At 40.3% G+C, this 23479-nt stretch overlaps 1 protein-coding gene across 1 annotated transcript in view; it reads right to left on the bottom strand.

The window, feature by feature from the left end:
• Positions 1-23479, bottom strand: part of LOC121528566 (glutamate receptor ionotropic, delta-1-like) — a 939907-nt gene that overhangs the window by 48322 nt on the left and 868106 nt on the right. The window contains exons 11-13 of the mRNA XM_041816077.1: positions 20766-20840; positions 20281-20623; positions 14261-14399 (exon numbers count right to left, since the gene is read on the bottom strand). Coding sequence (XP_041672011.1) covers positions 14261-14399; positions 20281-20623; positions 20766-20840 — 557 coding nt within the window. The remainder of the gene's footprint in view (positions 1-14260; positions 14400-20280; positions 20624-20765; positions 20841-23479) is intronic.

The raw sequence follows: 23479 nt of genomic DNA, 5'->3' as shown, positions 1-23479 counted from the left end.
TCATGGCATTAATACAAAAGCTCTGGCAGTACATGCATGCATGCATTTTTTCTTCATTTCCCATGATAACCTGAATATTTTGGTTGTTTTCTTGGGAGCACAATATCATGAGATCTTGCATAAACAACCAGAATTGGTCACAAACAGGATTAAAGCTAATATTGCATAAACATGGCACACATAGCAAGCCAATCATGCAGATTCTGCATCAGATTCCCCTTCTTACCACAGTCAGCATATGCCAGATTGTCTGATAGTTCTAAGGAATGTCTCGGCTGATTTTTTTGTGGTGTGTTAGGGGAGATTTTAAACTGGTAAAAAAAAAAGAAAAAAAAAAAGCTTGTTTAATGGCAAATAGTAGTTTAAATGGGCAAAAAGTGGCAAAAAGGGTTAAAAAGGTCAAAAAAATGGGGAAAACTGTCAAAAAGAAGATGCAAAAATGGGCAAAAAATAGGAATAAAGTGATGTTTAATGGCAAAAGGTAGCTTAAATGGGCAAAAACTGGCAAAAAATAGCTAAAAAGAGCAAAAATGGGAAAAAAGTGGCATAAAGACGATGTAAAAATGTGCAAAAATAGGAATAAAGGGGTGTTTAATGGCCAAAGATAGCCTTAATGGCTGAAAATTGGCAAAATGGTGAAAATGGCAGTTTCCCCTTCTTTAAAGGTTTTCTGGGGTACTACATTTTAAATTTAGACATAAAAGAGCCACATGTGGCTCCAGAGCCACACATTGAGTCACACTGCGATAGTGAATCAGGAAACAAGCTGACCACAGGAGGAAGCACAACAAACACAGCCATGACACTGATAAGATGGGCATCAGAAATTGAGGAGCAACTTCTTGATTTGTGGCAACGACAGGAGTGTTTATACTACCTTTCCTGTAAAAGATTACACAATCCAACTGACAGGGAGAGGAGCTGCACTGAAATCACTACCGCTGATTTAGAGTTATGGCACACCTGGCAAGCATAAGCTTGCATTGAAGACATGCAAACAAGAAATAGATGAGAGCTTGTCTCATTTCTGGTTTTACATTAAATCTCATAAAAGCATCACAAAGCTGCACAGCAACAACATCACACACTGCACCAAAACAGACACACACTCCCTGATTTCAAACCATCATTCAGCTTTAAATGTGTGTGCTCTGAGTGGAAAAATATTACACTCGTCTCAGGCTTGAATGCACGAGTACACCCTCGACATAATGCAGCTCCATCACCTTGTTTTGCTCTGTTTATCTCGTGTATGAATAAAGAAGATTTCCATAACGGCTCACAGCAGACACTTCATCTCTGCTCCTCTCTCCCTCTCTGTCAGAATCACATCCAGCTGACATTTTCAGCGGTAAATCCCCGACGCGTTACGCCATGAAGGGCGACTCATTCACGAGTAAATGCTAAGAACAAGACTTTGCTTTTATGGACACTCGATGAATACTCAAGTGGAGATTTGCATACGATATGGACTTCTTTAAAGCCCCCTCAGACGCCGAGAATCATCCTCTTTTGACCAAGTACCACCCACACTGTGTGAGTCCTGAAGCACTACAACAAAACACACTCGCAGGCATACAGAAAGATGAATGGAAAATCAGTGTGGGCTGCAGTAGCTGCTACTCCTCTCTAAGACTTCGACATCTGCTTTACACAGATTTCTCTGAGTCATTATCTGCTGCTCATGCACTGAAGACAGAAATGTAGTTGACAAAATTTCATATAAGACTGAAAATGTTTATGGTTTAGTGGAAGTGGCTGATGAGACACAATATTTATATAAGACTCTCTTTTGCTCTTTACAGTAACAGCATTATACCCCAGTATTACAAAATGTATCTTGAAGATAAAGACACCTGTGACTGGAAGGTCCAGTCACTGCTTAATCAGAATTCCTGGCTACCATTACACCCTGAAGACAAAAGAACACAACTCAGAGAAAAGGTTATTGATAAGTCTAAGTCAGGAGATGGAGACAAAAACATCTCCAAGTCTCTGAACATCCCCAGAGTTCAGTTAAATCCATCATGAAGAAATAAAGGAATATGTCCCATGTGTAAATCTGCCTAGATCAGACTGTCCTCACGGACTGAGTGGGCGTGCAAGAAGGAGACTAGTGAGAGAGGACACCAAGACACCTATGACTACTCTGAAGGAGCTCCAAGCTTCAGCAGCTGAGATGGAGAGACTCTGAAGACAACAACTGCTGTTTCATCTCTTATAAAATCTGTGTAACTTGTTGAAATACAATGAGACAGCACATACAGTGCTTAACAAATGTATTAGACCAGCTGTCATAAAAACAAAAAAACAAATATTTTAGAAATCTTTCAAAAACTTGTTTAAAACTAAAAATGTTATAGTTATTTATTTGGCAAATAAACTGAAACAACTAAATAGTCCTTTTTTACACATAAAAACCAAACTTCATATTTTGTACGGCCTCCTGTGGCCTTGATAACAGCTTCATTCTTGCTGCCATTGTTTTTATGGACTTTTCCACATTCTCTCTTGTTATTGAGTTCCTAATAGTCTCTAGCTGTTCCCACAGACGTGCTTTGGATGAAACTTTTGTGCCATCAATCTTTGAATCTACTTAATCCCAAATTTGTTCAATAGGATTCAAATCCGGACTTAGACTTGGCCAGTCCATCAGTTCCAGTCCTCCAGATTCCTTTTTCTTGCTCAGATAGTCTCTGCACAGCTTTGAAGTCTGCTTGGGGTCATTGTCTTGTTGGCATATGAACCCACGACCAATCAGATTCAGTCTAGAAGGATCCCATGATGCACTAAGATGTTGTGGTAGACGTTCTTGTTCATGATACCGTCCATTTTCACTCTTTTGCCCACAAATAGAACCCCGTACCATAATGGAATCTCTACCCTGTTTCACTGTGGGTGACATGCATCTGGCATCAAAACCTTCTCCAGCTTTTCTGCCGACATAAACACGACCATGCTGACCCAGGAGTTCAAACTTGGACTGGTACGTCCAGAGGACCTTCTTCCAGTCATCAACAGTCCAGTGTTTGTGCTCCCTGGCAAATCTGAGGCCTTTCTGGATGTTTGCAGGCCTCAATAATGGCTTCTTAGCAGCTGTTCTTCCCTTTAAGCCTTGTTCCCTCAGTCGTCTGCTTATGGTCATTCTGGAGACTTTCTCAGACTCTGATCTAGAAGCATTCATCTCTGCCCGAAGATCAGCAGTGGTCTTCCTTCTGTCTCTAGTACTTCAAATCTTGAGGTGTCTGACATCTGCTTCAGTTAACTTTGGTTTCCTGCCTCTTCCTTGGCGCATTTTCTAAGTACCAGTCTGGGCAGCTGACTCCAAAGCAGACTTGACCACACTGTGAGAACACTTTATGTCTTTCCCTGTTTGTCTCAGAGACCATCCAGCATCATGAAGTGCTTTAATGCAGACTCTTTCATTTTCAGTCAGCTGTCCACGTTTTACCATTTTGAACAGGAATGAGGAATTTCAAACTGAATTGACCCAAATTTGAGCCGGCTCACTGGGCTTCTCTGAGAAGTCAGAAATGAATCAAGCGTAACATTCAACCACTAAAACGAGTTTTTCTCTTCAGGAGTGCAAGTAAATAACTATAATTTGACATATTCATCAAGAAATATTCATGTGCTTTACTATTTTTTCAGATTTTTTGTAAATCAGTAAATTTGAAAATTCATGGATAACAATAATAATTATGTTTTAGCATTAAAAATATAATTTTGGTTAAAGAGCTTCTACATATTGGTGTATTAACCATTGCAGAAACATCAAAAATGATTTTGGTAATTACCAATGCTGTTAATTTAGGGCAGCTGTGGCATAAACCTCACTTTGGTTAGGGTTAAGGTGGTCTAATACATTTGTTAAGCACTGTATATTTCTCTCTCTCTAGAAACATCCTGCTGTCTCTAGTGTGTAGCTGCTGCACTCTGAAGCGGCTTCCTCTTGTTGTACTTCACGCTACGTCACATTCCCGCGCTTGTGCTCCTTTATTTGCATCCATGCCGCATCTAGGCCCACCTCGTCCTTCCATGCGGGGGCCGCAAAGTGTGCCGCACCGAAGCAAAGAACGATTGCACTCACACTGGCCAAACGTACCGGACTATAGGCTGAAACAGGCCCAGGCATGGTACGGATGGCCTAGTGTGAGTGAACCCTTAGACAAAACTAAACTGGACTTTTGAAACACTTCAGTGTGAGTACACCTTGATTATCATGATTGAATTTCTCAAACATGGACAAAAGCATGTGGATCATGTTGTTGGAGACTGTTCCAGTCTTGCATCTGTACACATCTGGGGTTGGAATGAATTACTCACATCCATTCAGTCTGGGTAGTTCCTTTCTACCTGCAAGAAAAAGTAAGAGCCAAGCTCCTTCAGTGAGACTCTGTTCTTCATAGTCCCCAGTGATAGAATAAGTTACCCAGCCACAATCTAAAGCCTGACAAAGACTCTGCAGAGTGAGTTATGCACAGAATAATTCTGTTCTGCAGAAATCTACAGTGAAAAGAGACTTTTACACGGCCGATGTGCCACATTTGCTCTGACTTAAGAGACAGCACTGCAGTTCTGTTAGTGCATTTTTGTCTGGTGCATTTAATGAGTGATTAAACTGCCGTTCCTCCAACAAAAGCTTGATCTCTGTAGGCATCCTTGGACCTGTTCTCACTTCTTCTCCTGTCACTATGTGGGGAGCATAGCAGCTCATTATTCTGCAGAGATTCTGCAGAAAAGAGTCAAATGTGTGAGACTATTTTGGACATGAAGTCTTGAACTAAAGCAGTATTTTCCATTTTGCTCCAGAGGTCATTAAACCTCGGTGATCTTCACGTTAAGACCTGTTTGCTCTGTTTGGCAGCTGAACACAAAGCTAATAGAAGCTGAAAAGTGCGGCACTTCCTCTGAAAATGAAACTGCACTGACCCCATGGATGGTTTTGAAAACAGAAAATGTGAATTCATGATGCTAGGAATGCAGATTAGCAGCTAAAGCTAGGCTTATTCAACTTGACAGTCAGTTTTCAGCAGATAAACAAACAAACTTCTGATGTATTCTTACTACACTTGTTGGTCAAACTCAGCTCTTGGGGGCAAACAGTGTCTGAGGAAATAAAAGCAAACATTTCTATTAATATTCATGAGCTGTAAAACAAAACTGCTCCCTTAAAGTCACTACATCTTTCAGGACACGCACACAGAGTGAAATAAAACAAAGTGACGTGTGGATAAGTTGAGTAAAGAAGTTAGATGAAGCCTGTGTGACAAAAAGAGGCTGTGACAGAGTGAAGAGGCTCATTATTGATGATTTTAAACATTCTGTGTTCGTAACGGCTGAGAGAGTGAACCAGAAGAGCACAACAGTGTTCACAAAAACACCCTCAGGCTGATAAATTAGTGTGACTATATTTCCCCCAAACAGAGACTTTAATGTGTATCACACGTTCATGCAAAACGCACAAATGCATGAACACAGCAGAGGCACTTCAGGACCAGGATCTGTGGAGATACTGAGGGAATTTCGATCACTTTGTAGGGCAAAATGGGGTGTATTTGATGCACTTTAGATACCTACGTTTTCATCCAAACTGCGCTGCTTCCTACAAACCTGTGCAGCCAATATATTTGTGTAAAAGACTGAGGCATCAGTGTGGGGGTCCGACTTCATAGCTAAGCCATGATCTTCACAGACAACAGGATGCCAGAGATTAAGAAGAAGGAAATAAAACAACTTTAAGGGGAAAAAATGAAATAATTGAAACAAGAAAAAATACAAAAATTGGTGAAAATAAAAATCATTCAAAGTGGCAAAAGCTAGCCAATCCATTTTTAATAACCCAATTTTTCCCATTTTTTGCCAATTTGTTGCCTTTTTAAGCTAACTTTTGCCATGAAAAATGATTTTTCCCTATTTTTTGCTCATTATTGCCAATTTTTTGCCACTTTAATCAATTCTTTTCCCATTTTGCCAATTTTTTTACCAGCTTTCTGCCCATTTAAGCTACATTTTGCCATTACATACCACTTGTTACCTTTTTTGCCCATTTTTGAAACTTCTTTTTGCCACTTTTTTCCATTTTTGCCCTTTTTCACCACTTTTCACCTATTTCAGCTACCTGTTGCCATTAAATACCACTTGTTTAAAATTTTTTGCCCACTATTGCCACTCCTTTTTGCCACTCTAATCCAATTTTTCCCATTTTTTTGCCACTTTTTTGCCTATTTAAGCTACCTTTGGCCATTGAATGTTTTTTCCCTATTTTTTGCCCATTATTGACACTTTTTTGCCAATTTTAGCTACATGTTGCCATTATATACTATTTGTTTCCTTTTTTTGCCCATTTTTGCCGCTTTTATCCAATTTTTTTCCATTTCTTTTGCCCATTTAAGCTACCTGTTGCCATTAAGTATCACTTGTTTTATTGTTTTGCACATTTATGACACTTCGTTTTGCCACTTTTTTACCATGTCACCACTTTTTACCCGTTAAAGCTACCTGTTGCCATTAAATATCACTTTTTTTCCTATTTTTTGCCCATTTTTGCCACTCTTGACTGCTTTTTGCCCAATTTAGTAAATTTCCACTCCTTTTTTTGCCCATTTCTGCCACTTTTAGACCATTTTTGCCACGTGTAACTCATTTTTTTGTCACTTCTCACCCATTTTTGCAGTTTTCTAACCCCATTTCACCCCTTTTCACACATTTCTGTTGCTTTTTGACAATTTTTGGCACCTTTAATCTATTTCTATTGTTACTCAAGCCATTTTCACCACTTGTCACCACTTAGATTGTGGCTCTTGCAAAGGTATTTTTTAACTCTTTGGCTCATTGGTTGAGCAGAGTTGAGTAAAACTAGTGTAGGGGCTAAGATGCACCCCTGCCTCACCTCAGAAACAACCGTGTTCTTCCATTGTTCAAAATATGATAAAGTGCCCTCAAGGTTGCTGTTCCAGTGGGTGAAATATGTTAAATAGTCTTCTTTGGAACCACTTCAGTGGGCAAAACATGACAAAGTGAAATTCAGGAGTCCTTTCAGGGGCATGACCAAGCCACTAGGCCTTCAACATGCCTTGTATTTTTGCTGCAAAACAGAGGTTGTGTTGATCATCCTCCACATTTTTTTTTCTTCTAAGGTCATGTTTGATCATGCCTGTTTTTATGAGACCTCTACTGATGAGTCCGTACTCCAAACAGCAGGTGTATGGTCTCATGATTCGGCTGAATCAGAATAAAAAATGTTTAAAATCATAAAGATCTGAAAACCATAGAGAGAGCAGCCAGCCTCAGGTTGTTCCTAAAGCATTGGGACTACACTGAGAGGACTTTCACTGTCATTGCATGCTTAGTGTTTACAAAGCTCTGTGATAGAGGTGGCATTTATTCAACAATGGGCTGTCTGTTAGTGAATCTGTGTTTGTGTTGGTTTTTAACGTGCTGCGTATGCAGTAGGAGCACTTTCCAGAAGCTGTAAATGTAACATTGTCCAAACCCATCAGAGGCCTGCAAACATCCCACTTTGGTTTGTAAATGGACACGTTTGAAGATGACATCTGAGCGAGTCTGAGGTAATCCAGCGAGCCAAACAGCGAATGACGACGATGGCTGGATCACCAGATAAAGGATGGATCTGACTTTGAAGTTCTTTCACTCTTTCTGGTGGTTTTGACGTTTTTCATGCTCAGGAAAAATGGGAAAAATAAACTACTGCTTTTGATCTTCAGCCTGGAACAACGGCTGGGGGGCAAAATCTCATCTCTTTACAGCTGAGTGCTCAGAGGTGTTTGATAAAAAGGCTTCAAGCGTCTGATGTCAGGTTCAAGTTGACAAAAATGAAAGGCTGAAATGTTGAGTTAAGCAGCAGTCATGAAGACTGAGAGGATTTAACTGCTGGAGAGGAGTGGGTTCCTGCATCCATCCATCCATCCATCCATCCACCATCCATCCATCCATCCATCCATCCATTCATGCATCCATCCATCCATCCATCCATCCATCTATCCATGCATCCATGCATCCATCCATGCATCCATCCATCCATTCATCCATCCATGCATCCATCCATCCATCCATGCATCCATCCATCCATCCATCCATGCATCTATCCATGCATCCATCCATTCATGCATCCATCCATCCATCCATTCATGCATCCATCCATCCATCCATGCATCCATCCATCCATCCATTCATGCATCCATCCATCCATCCATGCAAGCATCCATCCCTGCATCCATCTATTCATGCATCCATCCATCCATCCATCCATGCATCCATCCATTCATGCATCCATCCATTCATGCATCCATCCATCCATCCATGCATCCATCCATCCATCCATCCATCCATCCATCCATCCATCTCTGCAGAGATATTCCAGCTACTTCTAGGGAATTCCATGGTGTTCCCAGGTCAGATGGGATGTAAAATCTCTTGAAACTGCACACATGCTTTGAGCATTGTCAGTCTTGTTCTGATCAGTCTGATCTACATGGATTGATGCCGATAAGGAATTAAAGAGTTGCAGAAATGTGTTAAGTGGCAAAAATGGGTCTAAAAAAACAAAAACAGAATAAAAGTTTCATAACTGGGTTGAGAATGATGAAAAAAGGGGCAGAAATAGGCAGGAAAATGATGAAAAGCACTTAAAAACGCCAATGCTGGGTCAAAAGTGGCAAAAAAAAGGAAAATAGCTGCAGAAATTAATTCAGAAATTTAAAAAACGGGGGCAGAAATGGGAAAAAAATTGTGAAGCACAGTTAAAAGGGGTGAAAAATAGGTACAAAAGTGGCAGAAATTGGTTAAAACAGGGAAAAACAGAGTAATAGCTGCAGGAATGATCAAGAAAATTTAAAAAACAGGGGGTACAATGGGCACAAAAATAGTAAAAAGTGGCAAAAAATGGGCCAAAAGAGGCAACAAACAGGATAATAGCAGCATAATTTGGTTAAGAATAGTGAGAAAGGGGCAAAAATGTGCAGGAAAATAGTGAAAAGCAGTTAAAAAGTGAGAAAAATGGGTTGAAATTGGCATAAACAGGAAAATAGTGGCAGAAATGGGTCAAGAAAGAAAAAAAGGGGCAAAAATGAGCATAAAAATGTTAATAGTGGTTTTAAAGTGGCAAAAACAGGTTCACAGTGGAAAAGGGTGATAAGTAGGTCAGCTGAGGACACGGTCTTTAACGCACGCCAATACCAGTTGTGTCAGTCCAGGTTAGATGAGGATATCCCAGACCAGCTGTGTTTGCACTCTGAGCCATCAGCTGTTGTCTTTGAGGTGCTTCCACACAGTAAGGTTAACATTTTGGTATCCAAACAGATCCCTGTTAATGCGTTACATAAATCTGGTCTTAGCTGATTTGAGGGTGTGTGAAAGAGGGTTTGGAAACCTCAGATCAAACTCTGACATTCCCAGCCCAGTGTCTGTCTTCACTTTTGCTTCAGGAACATGAATGTATCCGCCCCTCCATCCAGGCTGTGTGTGTGTCTGAGTGTGTGCGCTGCTAACAACAGAGACTAAACTGTTGACAGCCGTTCGCGGCGGACGCAGATGCGACTGTTACAGTTGAAAGCGAAGGCGTTAACTCCCTGTCTGTTTGCACCTGAGGCCATGGAGCTGTGAAAGCCAGCTAACAGAGCTCATTCTGCACCGTCAACAAAAACAACTCCAGACAAAAGGAAATAATAAAAAAAATGACTTTGGCACTTTCATAGCTTATTTTTTATTCAATACGAGACCAAAATAGCCTCTCTCCTCCTCTTCATTGCCCTTCATCTTCATGTTTTTACTTCCTGTAGGTTTACATTTCAGTTAGAAAATGCAAAAAAGGGTCAAACACTAGAAAAACAAGGCTGCAGATTCTTTGAGCGGTCTTCAAGGAATTAAAGGGATTTTCTTTGTTTTGTTGTTTTTAATAATAACAGGAAATAACAGACTAAATCCCACAAGATCAAGAGTACTTTAAAAACTGGAAACTTCTGACACATTTCTAATGTTTGAACTTTATAAAAAACTTTTTTTATGCAGAAGTGAGGGCTTAACTTTTTACCTTATACCTTAAACTGAGATGAACGAATGATGGACACACTATTAGGAAACTCTATGTTGTTTGCTAACTGTTTTCAAGGTAGTAAAAAAGTTCCTGGAAAAAGAAGAACATTTTTTATCATTTTCTGGCTACGATGGTGTGTATGGCGCTGCATGCCATCATCATGTTGGCAAAGATGAGGATGTAAACAACCACAAGGACAGGTGAGTGAAATCTTCAATATGGCCGAAGTCCCAGTTCAACATCCAGGCATCAGGACAATCCATCGGTTCTGCAAGGCTAGAGAAGCAGAACACGCTATGACACTCCCTCTGACTCCAGGCCAACATGTCGGCATCATGTTTGCTGGAGACCTCCTGTTGCCCATGATTGCAGCCTGCACCTCCTCTGCACCTCCTCTGCACCCAGTGTGTCTTTCTCCGTATTTCCGTCAATATTTTCAGTGTTGCAGCTGTACAGCTTCAGTCTAAACAGCTGATCCAGAGATAAAACAATACAGGGCTGCTGCATGAAAGTGCACAACAATAATTATAGGTCAGAGAAACTGAGCAAAGCTCTCTCTAAACAAACAAGTCTATTGAGAAGCACAAGAAGCATAAGAACATATCTCCAGTTTCCTCATGCAATGGTTTCACTGCGATCCGCTGGTCAAATGCCCTGTGGAGCAAATCGTTCCGTCTCTGGAGCAGTTCCACTGGCCGCACTCTGGCCAGGCTCTGTGCGTCCCCAGAGCACCGCTCCGCTTCGTTTTAGATTCGCTGTAGTGTTGTAGTCAAGATGAACTCCCTATTTGAGACTGAGACATGCTTCAGACCAGAGTGCACCAAACCAAGACCAGACCAAGACTTTTCAGGGTCGAGACAGAGTCGAGCTGGGACAGAGATGAAACCAAGTCCATAAAAATCAACTGAAAAAACACAGCACAAGGCTGAACAGTAAAAGAGCACTCTCTGACAGCAACTCTGTCTTCAAAGCACAACAGTGCAAAAATCTAACCTTGCATAGCAGATGGATATGCCCGTTTGTTTCTCACTGGCAAATCCATCTTGCAAAGCTTCCGTCTGAACCGTTTTGGCCCGGTTAGAAAGTGACAGGACCAATCAGCACGACAGAGTGTTTACGTAAGCAAGCAGCGAGAAGAGGTGCAGATATGGTGGAAGAGCTTGCGTGGATGCTGCTGAAGTGCCAGTTTTATCAGAACTTGACGACATTTCTTCATTAAAAGAAGAACAAAGAACAGCAGTGAGATGTTTTCTTGTCAAAAACAACAAAAGTCATGAGCTGACGTGTCTACAGTCACCATGGTTCATGGTGTTGTACAACTTTCTATGGCAGGCCTATTCAATTAGCGGCCTGGGGGCCCCATGCGGCCCAGAACCATCCCCAAAGTGGCCCAGTCTGTGGTCATGCAAGAGACGCAGAGAGCAAGTTTTCATAAATTCCCACAATATTCCAGACCATGAATGCAACAGTCTGTGGCTAACGAGGCTGACTGAAGTAGCCCCGAGATACAACTACAACTGTGCAAATTTAGTTTTTTATGCACTTTTATGCACTTTTAGATATGCCTGGGTAAGATGTGACCAAAATTATTATTCACAGACTTTTTCATTCTACCTCCGCCATTAGCCCTATCTCCCAATAGTACAGAATCCTTTAAGAAAATTCCTGGATCCAGACGGTGATCCGGATTACTCCCAAAATCTAATCAGTTCTTCCTTATGCCATTTCTGACATTTCCTGAAAATTTCATCAAAATCTGTCTGCAACTTTTTGAGTTATGTTGCTAACAAATGAACAAACTAACAAACGAACAAACCCTCCCGATCACATGACCTCCTTGACGGAGGTAAATACACCTTTGAGGTGAAAAACACAGATCTTACGTGAAACCCAATGATAGAAGCAATAGAAGCATAGAATCACGTTGAAATGAACGGTACACAAGCCCCAAAAAGGCAAAATAATCTGCTGTTGATATACTATTGCTGCATAAAGTTGCAGTTCCAGTGCTCCCAGTGTACGAGGCCTCTCATCCTCAGTAGGAGCTAGACTGCATCCATTACCATATGCATCGTAATGGATGCAATGTGATGGGTTGCTCTGACGTTTGGAGGCAAAATTGTCTGTTCTCTTAGACATGCTAACTAACCGCATGACTCTGGGACCGAATATCTCTTACCATTGCCAGCATTTATAAAGCTACAAAAACAGTTTGAACTTTTAAGACCTCAGAACTTTTCCTGCTCTACTTTCAGTTTCTGTAAAAATTCAGATAAATTCCTGAAATGAGGGATAAGGTCAGCGTGTTATTGGGTAACAACAGGAGGTGAAAAATGCCACAGAGACTGAGAGACTTTCTGCTCTTTCAGATGCATTAAGCACTTGAACCCAGCAGCTGTGGAGTCACTTCTTTATGGAGAAATATTCAAGCTGAGAGCTGTTGTTAGCAAAGCAGTGCTCCCTCTAAAATTAACACATGCACTGCTTCACATCCCCTTCTTTAAGCTCTGGTAATTCACCGACCAGTTTCAGCGTTTTTTTCCTCCATGCAGAGCCTTTGAGGTGATCAATCTATGGAGGTGCCTCCTTCAGATTAATAATCAGCCAAACGTGTGAGAAACTCCCGAGGTTTCATGAGCAATTAGCCACGTGCTGCTGTGGAGAGGCAGCCATGCTGAGCGGAGTCACTCATCTCTCTGGGAGGAAGATCACAGACGAGTCATCGCTCAGAGACGCCGCTCAGCTTCTCCGCTAATGACCCGAGCACAGCCGACCGAGTCCATCAGTTTAGATACTAATTGTACACGTAGAGTGAGGGAGGGCGCCGTCCAAGAAGGGTTAGTTAGCTGGAAATATGAGTCATGTTTTTGTTGGAAGCTTTGGTTACTGCACTGAATAACAACATCTAAGTCTAATATGGGAAAGACGACCTTTAAACGGTTTTATAATGTGCAACACTGATTCTAAAAAAGCTGGGACGCTAAAAAATGTAAATAAAACAGAAGTAAATGATTGTCAAATCTCATAAACCCATATTTGAGTCACAACAGAACAGAAACAACATGTCAGATGTTGAAACTGAGCCATTTTACCATTTCAGGAAAAATATTAGCTCATTTTGAATTTTATCGCAGTAAAACATCTCAAAAAAGTATGGACAGAGCAACAAGAAGCTGGACAGTAAGTGGTACTGTTGAAAAGGAGGCCTGTAATATGCCTGGGTATTAAAGCAGCATTTTAGATGGGCAGAGTCTTTCAGAAGTGAAGCTGAGCAGATGTTCACTAATCTGTAGAAAACTAACATCTAAAAATTGTGGAACAATTTAAAAGGCAACTGTAAAATAGTTAAGACTTTGAGTCTCCCTCCAGCTACAGTCCATAATATCATCAACAGATTCAGAGATTCTGGACAAGGCTGAAGGGGCCCTCAGGGGCCACTGCATAAAAATGTATGATTCTGTACTGGATCATGGAGAGAAGAAGCCATATGTGAACAGTATCCAGAAACACCATCTTCTCTGGACCAAAGTTCATTTAACATGGCCTGAGGAAACATGGAAAACTGTTCTGTGGTCAGAGGAAACCACAGACGCCGTGTCCTGTGGACTAAAGAGGAGAGGGAGCAACCAGCTTGTTCTCCTGGCTCAGGTCTAAAGCCTGCATCTCTGATGGTATGGGGTTGCATTAGTGCCTATGGCATGGGCAGCTCTAACATCTGGAAAGGAACTATCAATGCTGAGAAGTAGAGAGAGCTTTTAGAGCAACATATGCTCCCATCCAGACAACGTCTCTGTCAGCAAGACCATGCTAAACCACACACCACATCCATCACAACAGCATGGCTTCACAGGAGAAGAGTCGTAGTTAAGCATCTTTAATCATTTTAAATGATATGTTGTAGTTTGAATTTACTGTAAATGATTTTTGCAGCCATCCTGCAGGTTCTTCTGGCCCTGTAGGGCTATGGCTGACACCTTGGGAAGAAAACAACCATTTTACACCTTCATTTCTTTAGCCCATTAAAATCACTCCAAAATAGCCTCAGAAATATCACAACAGAAGTTCAGACGCTGTTGCTGCAACAGCAGAATAAACTGCTCACCAATGAAATGGTTTCTCCACTAGAGCACAAGCTCTGACTTCATGCTGTTGCTTTCAGCGTGTGTGTTTCTGTGCGGTATGTTTGTGCTGTGAGGTGATTCTTACTTTATTGCATGATCCATTCGTGACACGGTCAGGTACGCTGCCAGGTTGGCGGTGTATGACGAGCACACGATGAGCGTGAAGAGCCACCAGCTGCCCATGACGATCCTGAGCGCCACCGATCCCACCGCACCTTCACCACCTGCACAAAAACACACACAGGTGATGACTTCGACTCACACGCTGGGATTTACGAGTGTTTCCAAACCATACGTGTCGACTGCTCGGCGTCACATCACACAGGTGTAAATGGACACCTGGCGTAGGGATCAAACCCGTGATCTCTCAGCTACAGATTTGCTCTGAAGGCACCTGTCGCCCGGTCCAAACAGCAGGTGAGCGCGGTGCTTTATCACAGCGAGCAGAGCGGCCACACGGCGAATCTAATCACAACCCGTTAGGCCTAAAAGGTTTCCCAGGCAACCTGCCAGACCATAATAGATGCAGCTGGGAGCCTCTGCTGGGAAACGGTGTGTGGGTTCATGCTGCAGTGTGTTGTTGTGTAAATGTGTGGAGCTGGACACGGTGTACTCTGTTATCCTGCCTTTGTGAGGAGAAACCAGAGACCTTGGGAGGGAGGATGTTTTTTTTTAAAGCTGGAGCACAATTTATAAGAAAATTAGACATTTTGTAAAGAGAGGGCATTTTCATCGAGGAAGGGCAGTATTCAAATTTAAGCACTGAGTCACTGTTCGGACTTTTAAGGACATTTAAAAGCAAAAATGATTGTTAAAGAGGTAATATGGTAATGGAGGTCAGCCAAATTTTAGCCATTGTCTAACATTTCTTTTAAAATATTCTTTTTCTGTAACTGGCTGCTCACTAAGTAAGGTCATCTGCAGAGAAACTTTTTAAAAAGAGGCTCTCTTCAAGCAAAGGTACCTCTAAAACCCACAGCATCCATGGATTTTATTCAAACAGCAGCAGAGATAATGAGGAGACAAACCTGCAGCTACTGGAGTGTCCATGAACTGTCTGCAGAAGCAGCAGAAAGCAAAACCCGTGTTAAAAATGTCCATTTTTACAGCAGAAATAAACCTCTTTGGTCAGAACGGCTCCTTTGTTTAAGGACACACTGTACAGGGGGTGGATAGTTATAACTTGCCTGCTTTGGTTTGCAGGAGGATACAAGTCATGATAAGTCACACACCGTCACCCACAGGAAGCATCGCTGTATCACTGAACATCCCTGAGAAGCTGGAGACTTGAGATCACAAGATCACTGCAGAACTTAACAATGTAAAAAACTGGTTGTGTTGCCTTCCTGAGGCTGATTTGCTGTCCATTAAGATATAAATCCATGATTTTGCTGCTGCAACCATGCGTGAGTAAATTAGGAGGGTAAATAGTAAATGTTTTCTACAAAGGATGCATGGTTGATATAAAACTCCGTGGGTTTCTACCTCAAAAGTTAACTTAGTCAGTGGTGCAGTCCTCCCCCTGTTTGGATTGCTGCAGTTTGGCTGTGGCCAGCGCCGAAAGACCAAAATTGTACCTTGAGCAGAGTGGCGCCCCCTGGACGAGCCAGAGACAGACTGGAGTGCATGCAGTGGAAATACAAAGACTGACTGGAAAGGGAGTGATTTGCTACGTAGTGCAGGTAGATCCCTGCACAGATGAGGTCCGTGCTCTGGGGGGTAAGTTACTAAACATTAGGGATGGGACTGATCCGATCCAATATCGGTATCGGGTCTGATATGGACGTAATTAATAGATCGGATATCTGACTGACGGCGCCGATCCAAGTGACCGATCCAAATCCATCCTACAGTTTGAAGTAGACCATGAACGCACCGTGGTCTAACGCGAGACAGTCTGTGTGTAACTGAGCTAGTACTAGTTAGGGATATTCTTAGCAGTATAATGACCTAGTAGATTAAACGTAAATCTATATTTAGAATACTCAAAACTAGTCTAAAGACGAGAGAATGCAAAGAGGAGTGGGTGTGACGTTAGCCTGATAATACTCTCTACAGCGTGGCTAGCATTGAAAGCTAGCGCTGCCCGCCTTCGCTCCTCTTTGCAGATTAATATGGTGCTTTGGTTATTGGCCTCTTTTCACTTTAGGTGAGTAGTCATACGTGAGCTTAACCCTCGACAGCCCACATACCACTTTATTTCCATTTACTACTTTGGTAAACTGTTGCATCGTGGTCTTCCTACAATACGCTAACAGGTTAGCCACCGCCGAGCTTTTCATTGTTTACATCTGGCGGTGAAAGGTCAGAGAGGAAGGCTGCGGCTATTACCTGAAGCTACAGCGGTCTCTAGTGGCGAGAGGTTCATTAAAGACAGTACAGACAGGGATTTCAAGCCCGTGTTCGTAAGAAATGATAGGTAATTAGTTTAACCGACTGTTATAGTTTAGTCTACTTGAGTTTGGGGTAAGCGTTGTTGTTTGTAACTTACAGTCAGTTGATGCTTTTTTCATAATGTTGATATTCATTTTTTAGTTGTAGGTCAAATAAATTTGTATGGAATACGTTTAAATTCAATTCATTTTTGCCTTTTTTTTTTTTTTGCTTTCTAATAAGAGGAGCTGGGTGGTTTACTACAGCCTCATGTAACCTCACACATTATACCAACAACAATAATAATTGTTAAAAAAAAAGAAACATTATGGATGTGTGTGTATATATATATTTATATATATACAGTGCTTAACAAATGTATTAGACCACCCTAACCCTAACCAAAGTCAGGTTTATGCCACAGCTGCCCTAAATTAACAGCATTGGTAATTACCAAAACCATTTTTGATGTTTCTGCAATGGTTAATACACCAATATGTAGAAGCTCTTTAATCCAAATGATATTTTTAATGATAAAATAGAATTATTATTGTTATCTATGAATTTTCAAATTTACTGATTTACAAAAAAACTGAAAAAATAGTAAAGCACATTAATATTTCTTGATTAATATGTCAAATTATAGTTATTTACTTGCATTCCTGAACACAAAAATGAGTTTTAGTGCTTGAATGTTATGCTTGATTCATTTCTGACTTCTCAGAGAAGCCCAGTGAGCCGGCTCAAATTTGGGTCAATTCAGTTTGAAATTCCTCATTCCTGTTCAAAATGGTAAAACGTGGAGAGCTGACTGAAAATGAAAGAGTCGGCATTAAAGCACTTCATGATGCTGGATGGTCTCTGAGACAGATATGACAGCTGGTCTAATACATTTGTTAAGCACTGTATACGTGTAAAAAAATGATGCAACATTTATTGCTTGGCTAGTCAGTTGGGGGGGCTAGCGTAATATTCTTTCTGGGGGCCCAAAATCCTTAGCTACACCCCTGCTCTGACGTGCACAGGGGTGCGAGGGCCCTTCACTGCTGCTTGCAGCCCTAGTTCTTATTCAAGGTTCTCCATAGAGCAGCTGCTGTCTCAGGCCTTTAGGAGGTTCTTTACATTTGAAGAACATAAAGAACAGATGCACACTAACAGAGAGGGGAAAAACAGTTCAGAAATGGTGCCATAGAGCCTTTATAGGAAAGTTCTTTATAAGAACATTTCTTGAAATCATATTTTTCTGCTAAATGGGGGATTTTTAATAAGTGAGCACAATCCTGAATCAGGCCAGATTCCATTTCCTGAAATTGGCACTTCCATTTTTACCCCTCCATGAAATACAGGCTCCACATTTCTATCAGCCAGTTCAGGAAAAGGTCTCTGATTGGAGGATGCAATTACTGGCACTAATGAAATATAAACTTGGAGGCTGATCTGGTTCCCAGGCTTGAATTAGCACTGGTTTCATAGTTCTTAAAAGTCCAGCCTTTACTGTAACTTTCTTTAAAGCATGAGAACAAACATAAATTCATCTGAATCTTAAATTAACTCCTCAAACCTTCAGACAAACGTAGAGAAGTTCATGTAGTTCATTATTACTCAGAGAGATTTCCTGGAGCTCTGCTCGGTAATCTAAGCCTCCTCTTAATTCATTTAAGCACTTTAAACTTTGATGCCCTTGAATCTGCTTCTGTTAAATATTTCAGAGGCTACAAATCCTCCCGTGGTTATTGTCTCCTCTCTTCTGCTGCTGTGTAATCCCTGTAACAGCTCTGAATTAAAACTCCCCAAAATCAAACAGAAATCCGCCTTTACAAAGGAGATAATCTTCCTTTTGCTGTGATTGATTCCTGCCAAACAGCTGAGCTGCTAAATGATGAGAACATTTCAAACACAGCAGCACAGTTTCTCATTTAGCTCCCAGCTGCTCTTTGCGTCTGGAGGGAGAGCTGCCGCATGAGCAGGAAGTTGAGCGAGCAAACGGCATGCACGCTGCAGGAGTCGAACCTGTGAGCCGAAGGGTGCAGGATGAGCAGAAACTTCACGAACAAGAGTTCAAAAGTTTAACCAGGAGGCGTTAAGCTCCAAAAGATGACTTTTTAAGCAGTTAAAGAGAAAAACTCCACAGAAACAGTGCTGAAGGGGAGCTGCGAACGGCAAGAAACAGGACTTCAGCCCTCATTTCTATGTATGGTCTACCAGGATCCATTCATTCCTATGGGAATCTCTGTGAAACCCAGGGAGTCAAAAACCTCCCTGATAGGAAAAAATAATCCTAAATAAAACATAAAGAAAAATACATACAAACAAAAATAATAACAATAAAAATATTGATACAACAACTACTTCTACTACATACTCCTAAAATAATAATAATATTAATAATAATAATAATAATAATAATAATAATAATGATAATAATAATAATAATAATAAAACAGATACAAATAATAATTATAGTAATAAATATTGTCAGATTAATCAGGTGTGTTGCAATAGTAATATTAATACTACTACTACTACTACTACTACTACTTATAATAATAATAATAATAATAATAATACAAATCATTAGAGTAATTGATAGAAAATAAATCATAAATAATAGTAATTTAAAAAATTAAAGACATTAAAAATTTTTGTAATTAATAAATACTGTCAGATTATCACTTGTGGTCCGTCAGAGCCATTTAAAGGTATAATAATAAAAAAAAAAAACAATAAAAAATACTTTCAGATAAATCAAGTGTGTTGCAAGTGATTGAAAAATATACAATCCTAATAATAATAATTCAAATACTATTAACATTAATAACAATACACAGTTATAATTAAAGATAATAAATGAAAGTAATGTAGAAAATAATGAAAATACAAAAATATTGTGGAATTAATTATTATGATAACAACAACAACACCAGCATACTACCACTACTACTACTACTAATAATAATAACTAATAATAATAATAATAATAATAATAATAATAATAATAATAAAAATAAAACCTGTCAGATTAATCAATTGTTTTTCAAGCCCCTGAAAAATATAATAAGAACAGTAAGAATAAAACTAATAATAAACACAGTAAAGAATAAAAGTAAAAAAAAAAATTATAATAAAAATAATAAAATAATAAAATACAGTCATATTAATCAGTTGTTGTTCAAGCCCCTGAAAAACTATTGTAGTCTCCTGAAACTAGGCAGAAAAATGTCCTGTCATTACTGGATGATTGTCATGAATATTGTTGGTGTGCTTGACTGAGGCTACGTTCACACTGCAGTGAAAAGTGACCCAAGTCTGATGTCATTCTCCCTTGGGACTCGTATCTGACACATATGGAGTCACATCTGATTTCTTTATACCAGCCTGAAGCCCCTTTCACATGTAGTCCTGGTTCAGATTCAGATCTGATCTTTAGAAATTCAACCACAGTTTAAACAGCCAGGCCGCTCTGAATGTGAGTTTGGTGTCACTCTGAAATGACACACCAGATTTTCTGCACCAGCAAGCAACAGTAGGGGGAGGAGCCAGTCGCACTTAAATAACCTTTTATAGAGCATGAACCATATATGGTCACCTCAGTTGACTTCCTTTGTGCCCCCCTCAGTAGAACCAGTGATCTTTCTCTGCCAATCAGTGGAGACCACTCAAAATCACAGAAAATGACATCACATGATCCGACCAATCAGGATTGGCCGGGAGCATCTCAAACTTTCCTCTTACCTTGCTGTACGAACGCTCCATAAACGATCCAGATGGCGCTGTGCAGCGTACCCGAGCCGACCCCACCAGACGACTGCCCTGGTGGTGCATTCTGGGAAGACGAGGAACGAAGCACCTGCAGCCTGTTGAGCAGGAAGATAAGCACGCCCACCACGGGGATGGCGGCGGCGATGCAGGCCCACACCGCGAGGTCGAAGGGAGCGAAGAGAGAGAAGATGTTAATCTTCTCCTCGGGTTTCCTCAGCAGGATGCCGACGCTGTAGTCGAGGTAGCGCTTGCTGAAGTCGACCACGTTCTCCCGCTCTGGTGTGATGGTGATGGCGGACACGGCCAGGTCGGCTCTCTGGAGGAGGAGACAGAGAAAATAAAGACAGCTGATAAATAATGAGTGTATTTGAGGTGCTCCTGAATCATTTATGGCTAATATCTTCTGTTTTCTTTATTTCCTGGGGCTTTATTTGAACTTATATTAACTCTGCTTTTACCTTGTTGATGAGATCTCCAATCATGCCGTTCCAGGAGCCGTTGGGTAGTTGAGATCCATATTTACTGTCTGCCACCTAGAGGAGAGATAAATAAAATTTAGTGAGTTTCTGTCACTGTTTTAGTGCCTTAATACCAAAAACACAGCCTTGAACTAAAGTCGTTTTTTCACTAGCTCAGTCTCATAAGGAAAATGTAGTGAAAGTGGTAGTTATTTATCCAAAAGTTAAGTTTAGAAGCTTCCAGTGTGATTTTAAAATGGTGCTGTTAGAGATCAGTAGAACTCACAACACTCAAAAGCTATCAAACAAAGTCATGAATATAGCCAGGGATGCCGGATTAGCTACGCTGGTGGAGCAGGCGTCCATCTAAGGTTGCAGATTTCTGCAGAAAATAACAGATCTTGTTTGTAAAGAATGCCTCTATTCTGTTTATTTTTTCTTGGCTCAGTTATACAATGAGTCAAGCCACTGGTGGAGAGATTTTTGAGGTAAAACTGATGAACAAAGACAGGCACTATGCAGCAAAAACACCCCCTGTATGAAAGTGCAGGCTGCAGCAGACATGCACCAGAGCTGTCACGCAGCAGACACACACCCTGTCTGAAACCTGCCTCAGACAGGGCGTGTGTCTGCACCATCTGCCCATGCATTGAGCAAAGACTGCCTGTCAGCCCGTTTATCAGTTATGTCTGTCGGTGGAGCTGCGTTTAAAGGTTTATTTAAAGTTTAAGACAGCCGAGGCCAAACGCATGCATATCAAAAACGCCGCCATATCTGACTCAGGTTGCATTTTGTTGACTCTACTCCAGGAGGCTGGAAAGGCTAAAATATTCTGACCCACAATCCCCTGCAGCAGATGATATGTCACATCCACTGACATCTCTGGCCTGCTCGGTGAATACTGCCATTTTTCAAAATGTCCAAACTTTGCACGTTGGATTGTGACGGATGTTTTAGAGCAGGAGCAACAAAAATCAATACGGATGTCGCAGTCTTGAAAGTATGGACTGCAGATTTGTTACATTCTTGCATCCCGACCAAAAACAACTCAAAGGCTGGACTCTCATTTGACTAGAAACATCCTTCAGTTCATGACTTCAAGATAAAGAGCGCTGATGTTACGCAGCAGGGCAATGATCCCAAACACACCAGCGAGTCCACCTCTGAATGGACTACAGAAACAAACGGCGTGGCCTAGTCAGAGCCTGGACTTCAAAGTGGTCGAGATGCTGTAGCCTGACCTTGTCGTTTGTGGCAAAGGTCTGAAACACTAAAATAAACTTTAAAGACATTTACAAAGTCCAATAAAAAAATTACGAAGTCTGAAATACTTTTAACAAAAGCATTATTACATTTCATAGACCATTTGAAATATAAGCAATGTTACATTTTTTATTTACATTTTACAAAGCAAATTTAGAGAACACAAATCATGAGCTTTACATGAGCTAACACAAATTCACAAACACTTTAACAGACAGAACATTTTTTAGTTTCATAGATGTTTCCGACTTTGTAAATTTTTTGTTTCATAAAAATGTTTCAGACTTTGTACATTTTTGGGTTTTGAAAAAGTGTTTCAGACTTTGTATTTTTTCAGTTTCAGAAAAGTATTTTGGTTTTTGTAATTTTTTTAAATTTCATAAAAGTGTTTCAGACTTTGTCATTTTTGTATTTTTATAAAAGTGTTTTAGACCTTGTAATTTTTTTTTGTTTTGTAAAAGTTTTTCAGACTTTGAAATTTGTATCAAACTTTTTATATTGTATTTTTTTTTTTAGTTTTCTTTTTGGAGTGTTTTATACTTTATATTTTCGTAATCTTTTGTTTTGTAAATTGTAATATGTTTTGGTCAATCTAAATTTTTTTAAAGCTTTTGTAAATGTTTCAGACTAATTTTGTTATGGACTTTTTTTAAGTGTGTTTTGTAAATTATAAATATATTTTGTTATACGTACAGTGCTTAACAAATGTATTAGACCACCACCCAAAGTAAGGTTTCTGCCACAGCTGCCCTAAATTAACAGCATTGGTAATTACCAATGCAATGGTTAATACACCAATATGTAGAAGCTCTTTAACCCAAATGATATTTTTAATGCTAAAATAGAATTATTGTTGTTATCCATGATTTTTCAAATTTACTGATTTACAAAAAAAACTAGTAAAGTACATTAATATTTCTTGATTAATATGTCAAATTCTAGTTATTTACTGTCATTCCTGAACACAAAAATGAGTTTTAGTGGTTGAATGTTTTGCTTGATTCATTTCTGACTTCTCAGAGAAGCTCAGTGAGCCGGCTCAAATTTGGGTGAATTCAGTTTGAAATTCCTCATTCCTGTTCAAAATGGTAAAATGTGGAGAGCTGACTGAAAATGAAAGAGTCCGCATTAAAGCACTTCATGATGCTGGATGGTCTCTGAGACAGATATGACAGGTGGTCTAATACATTTGTTAAGCTCTGTATATAGATTTGTTCTAAGCTGTCCAAAAGTGTTTCAGACTTCTGTATCACACTTCCAGGCCACCATACTTTTACACAGCACTGGACTTTAGTTTAAAGAAAAGCAGGTTCTGGGTAGTTACTCAGAAAAAAGACAGCATTACCTTGCTTACAGTCAAATCCAGTCCAGTCTTCTCACGTTTTTTTTGTCATTAGAAATTGTTTTGGACCTTCACACCAGTGGGACCAGTATACCAGTATCACAAGCTC

Source organism: Cheilinus undulatus, linkage group 20 (assembly GCF_018320785.1).
Source record: "Cheilinus undulatus linkage group 20, ASM1832078v1, whole genome shotgun sequence".
NCBI classification, from domain to species: domain Eukaryota; kingdom Metazoa; phylum Chordata; class Actinopteri; order Labriformes; family Labridae; genus Cheilinus; species Cheilinus undulatus.
This window is presented reverse-complemented; position numbering and strand designations above follow the sequence as displayed.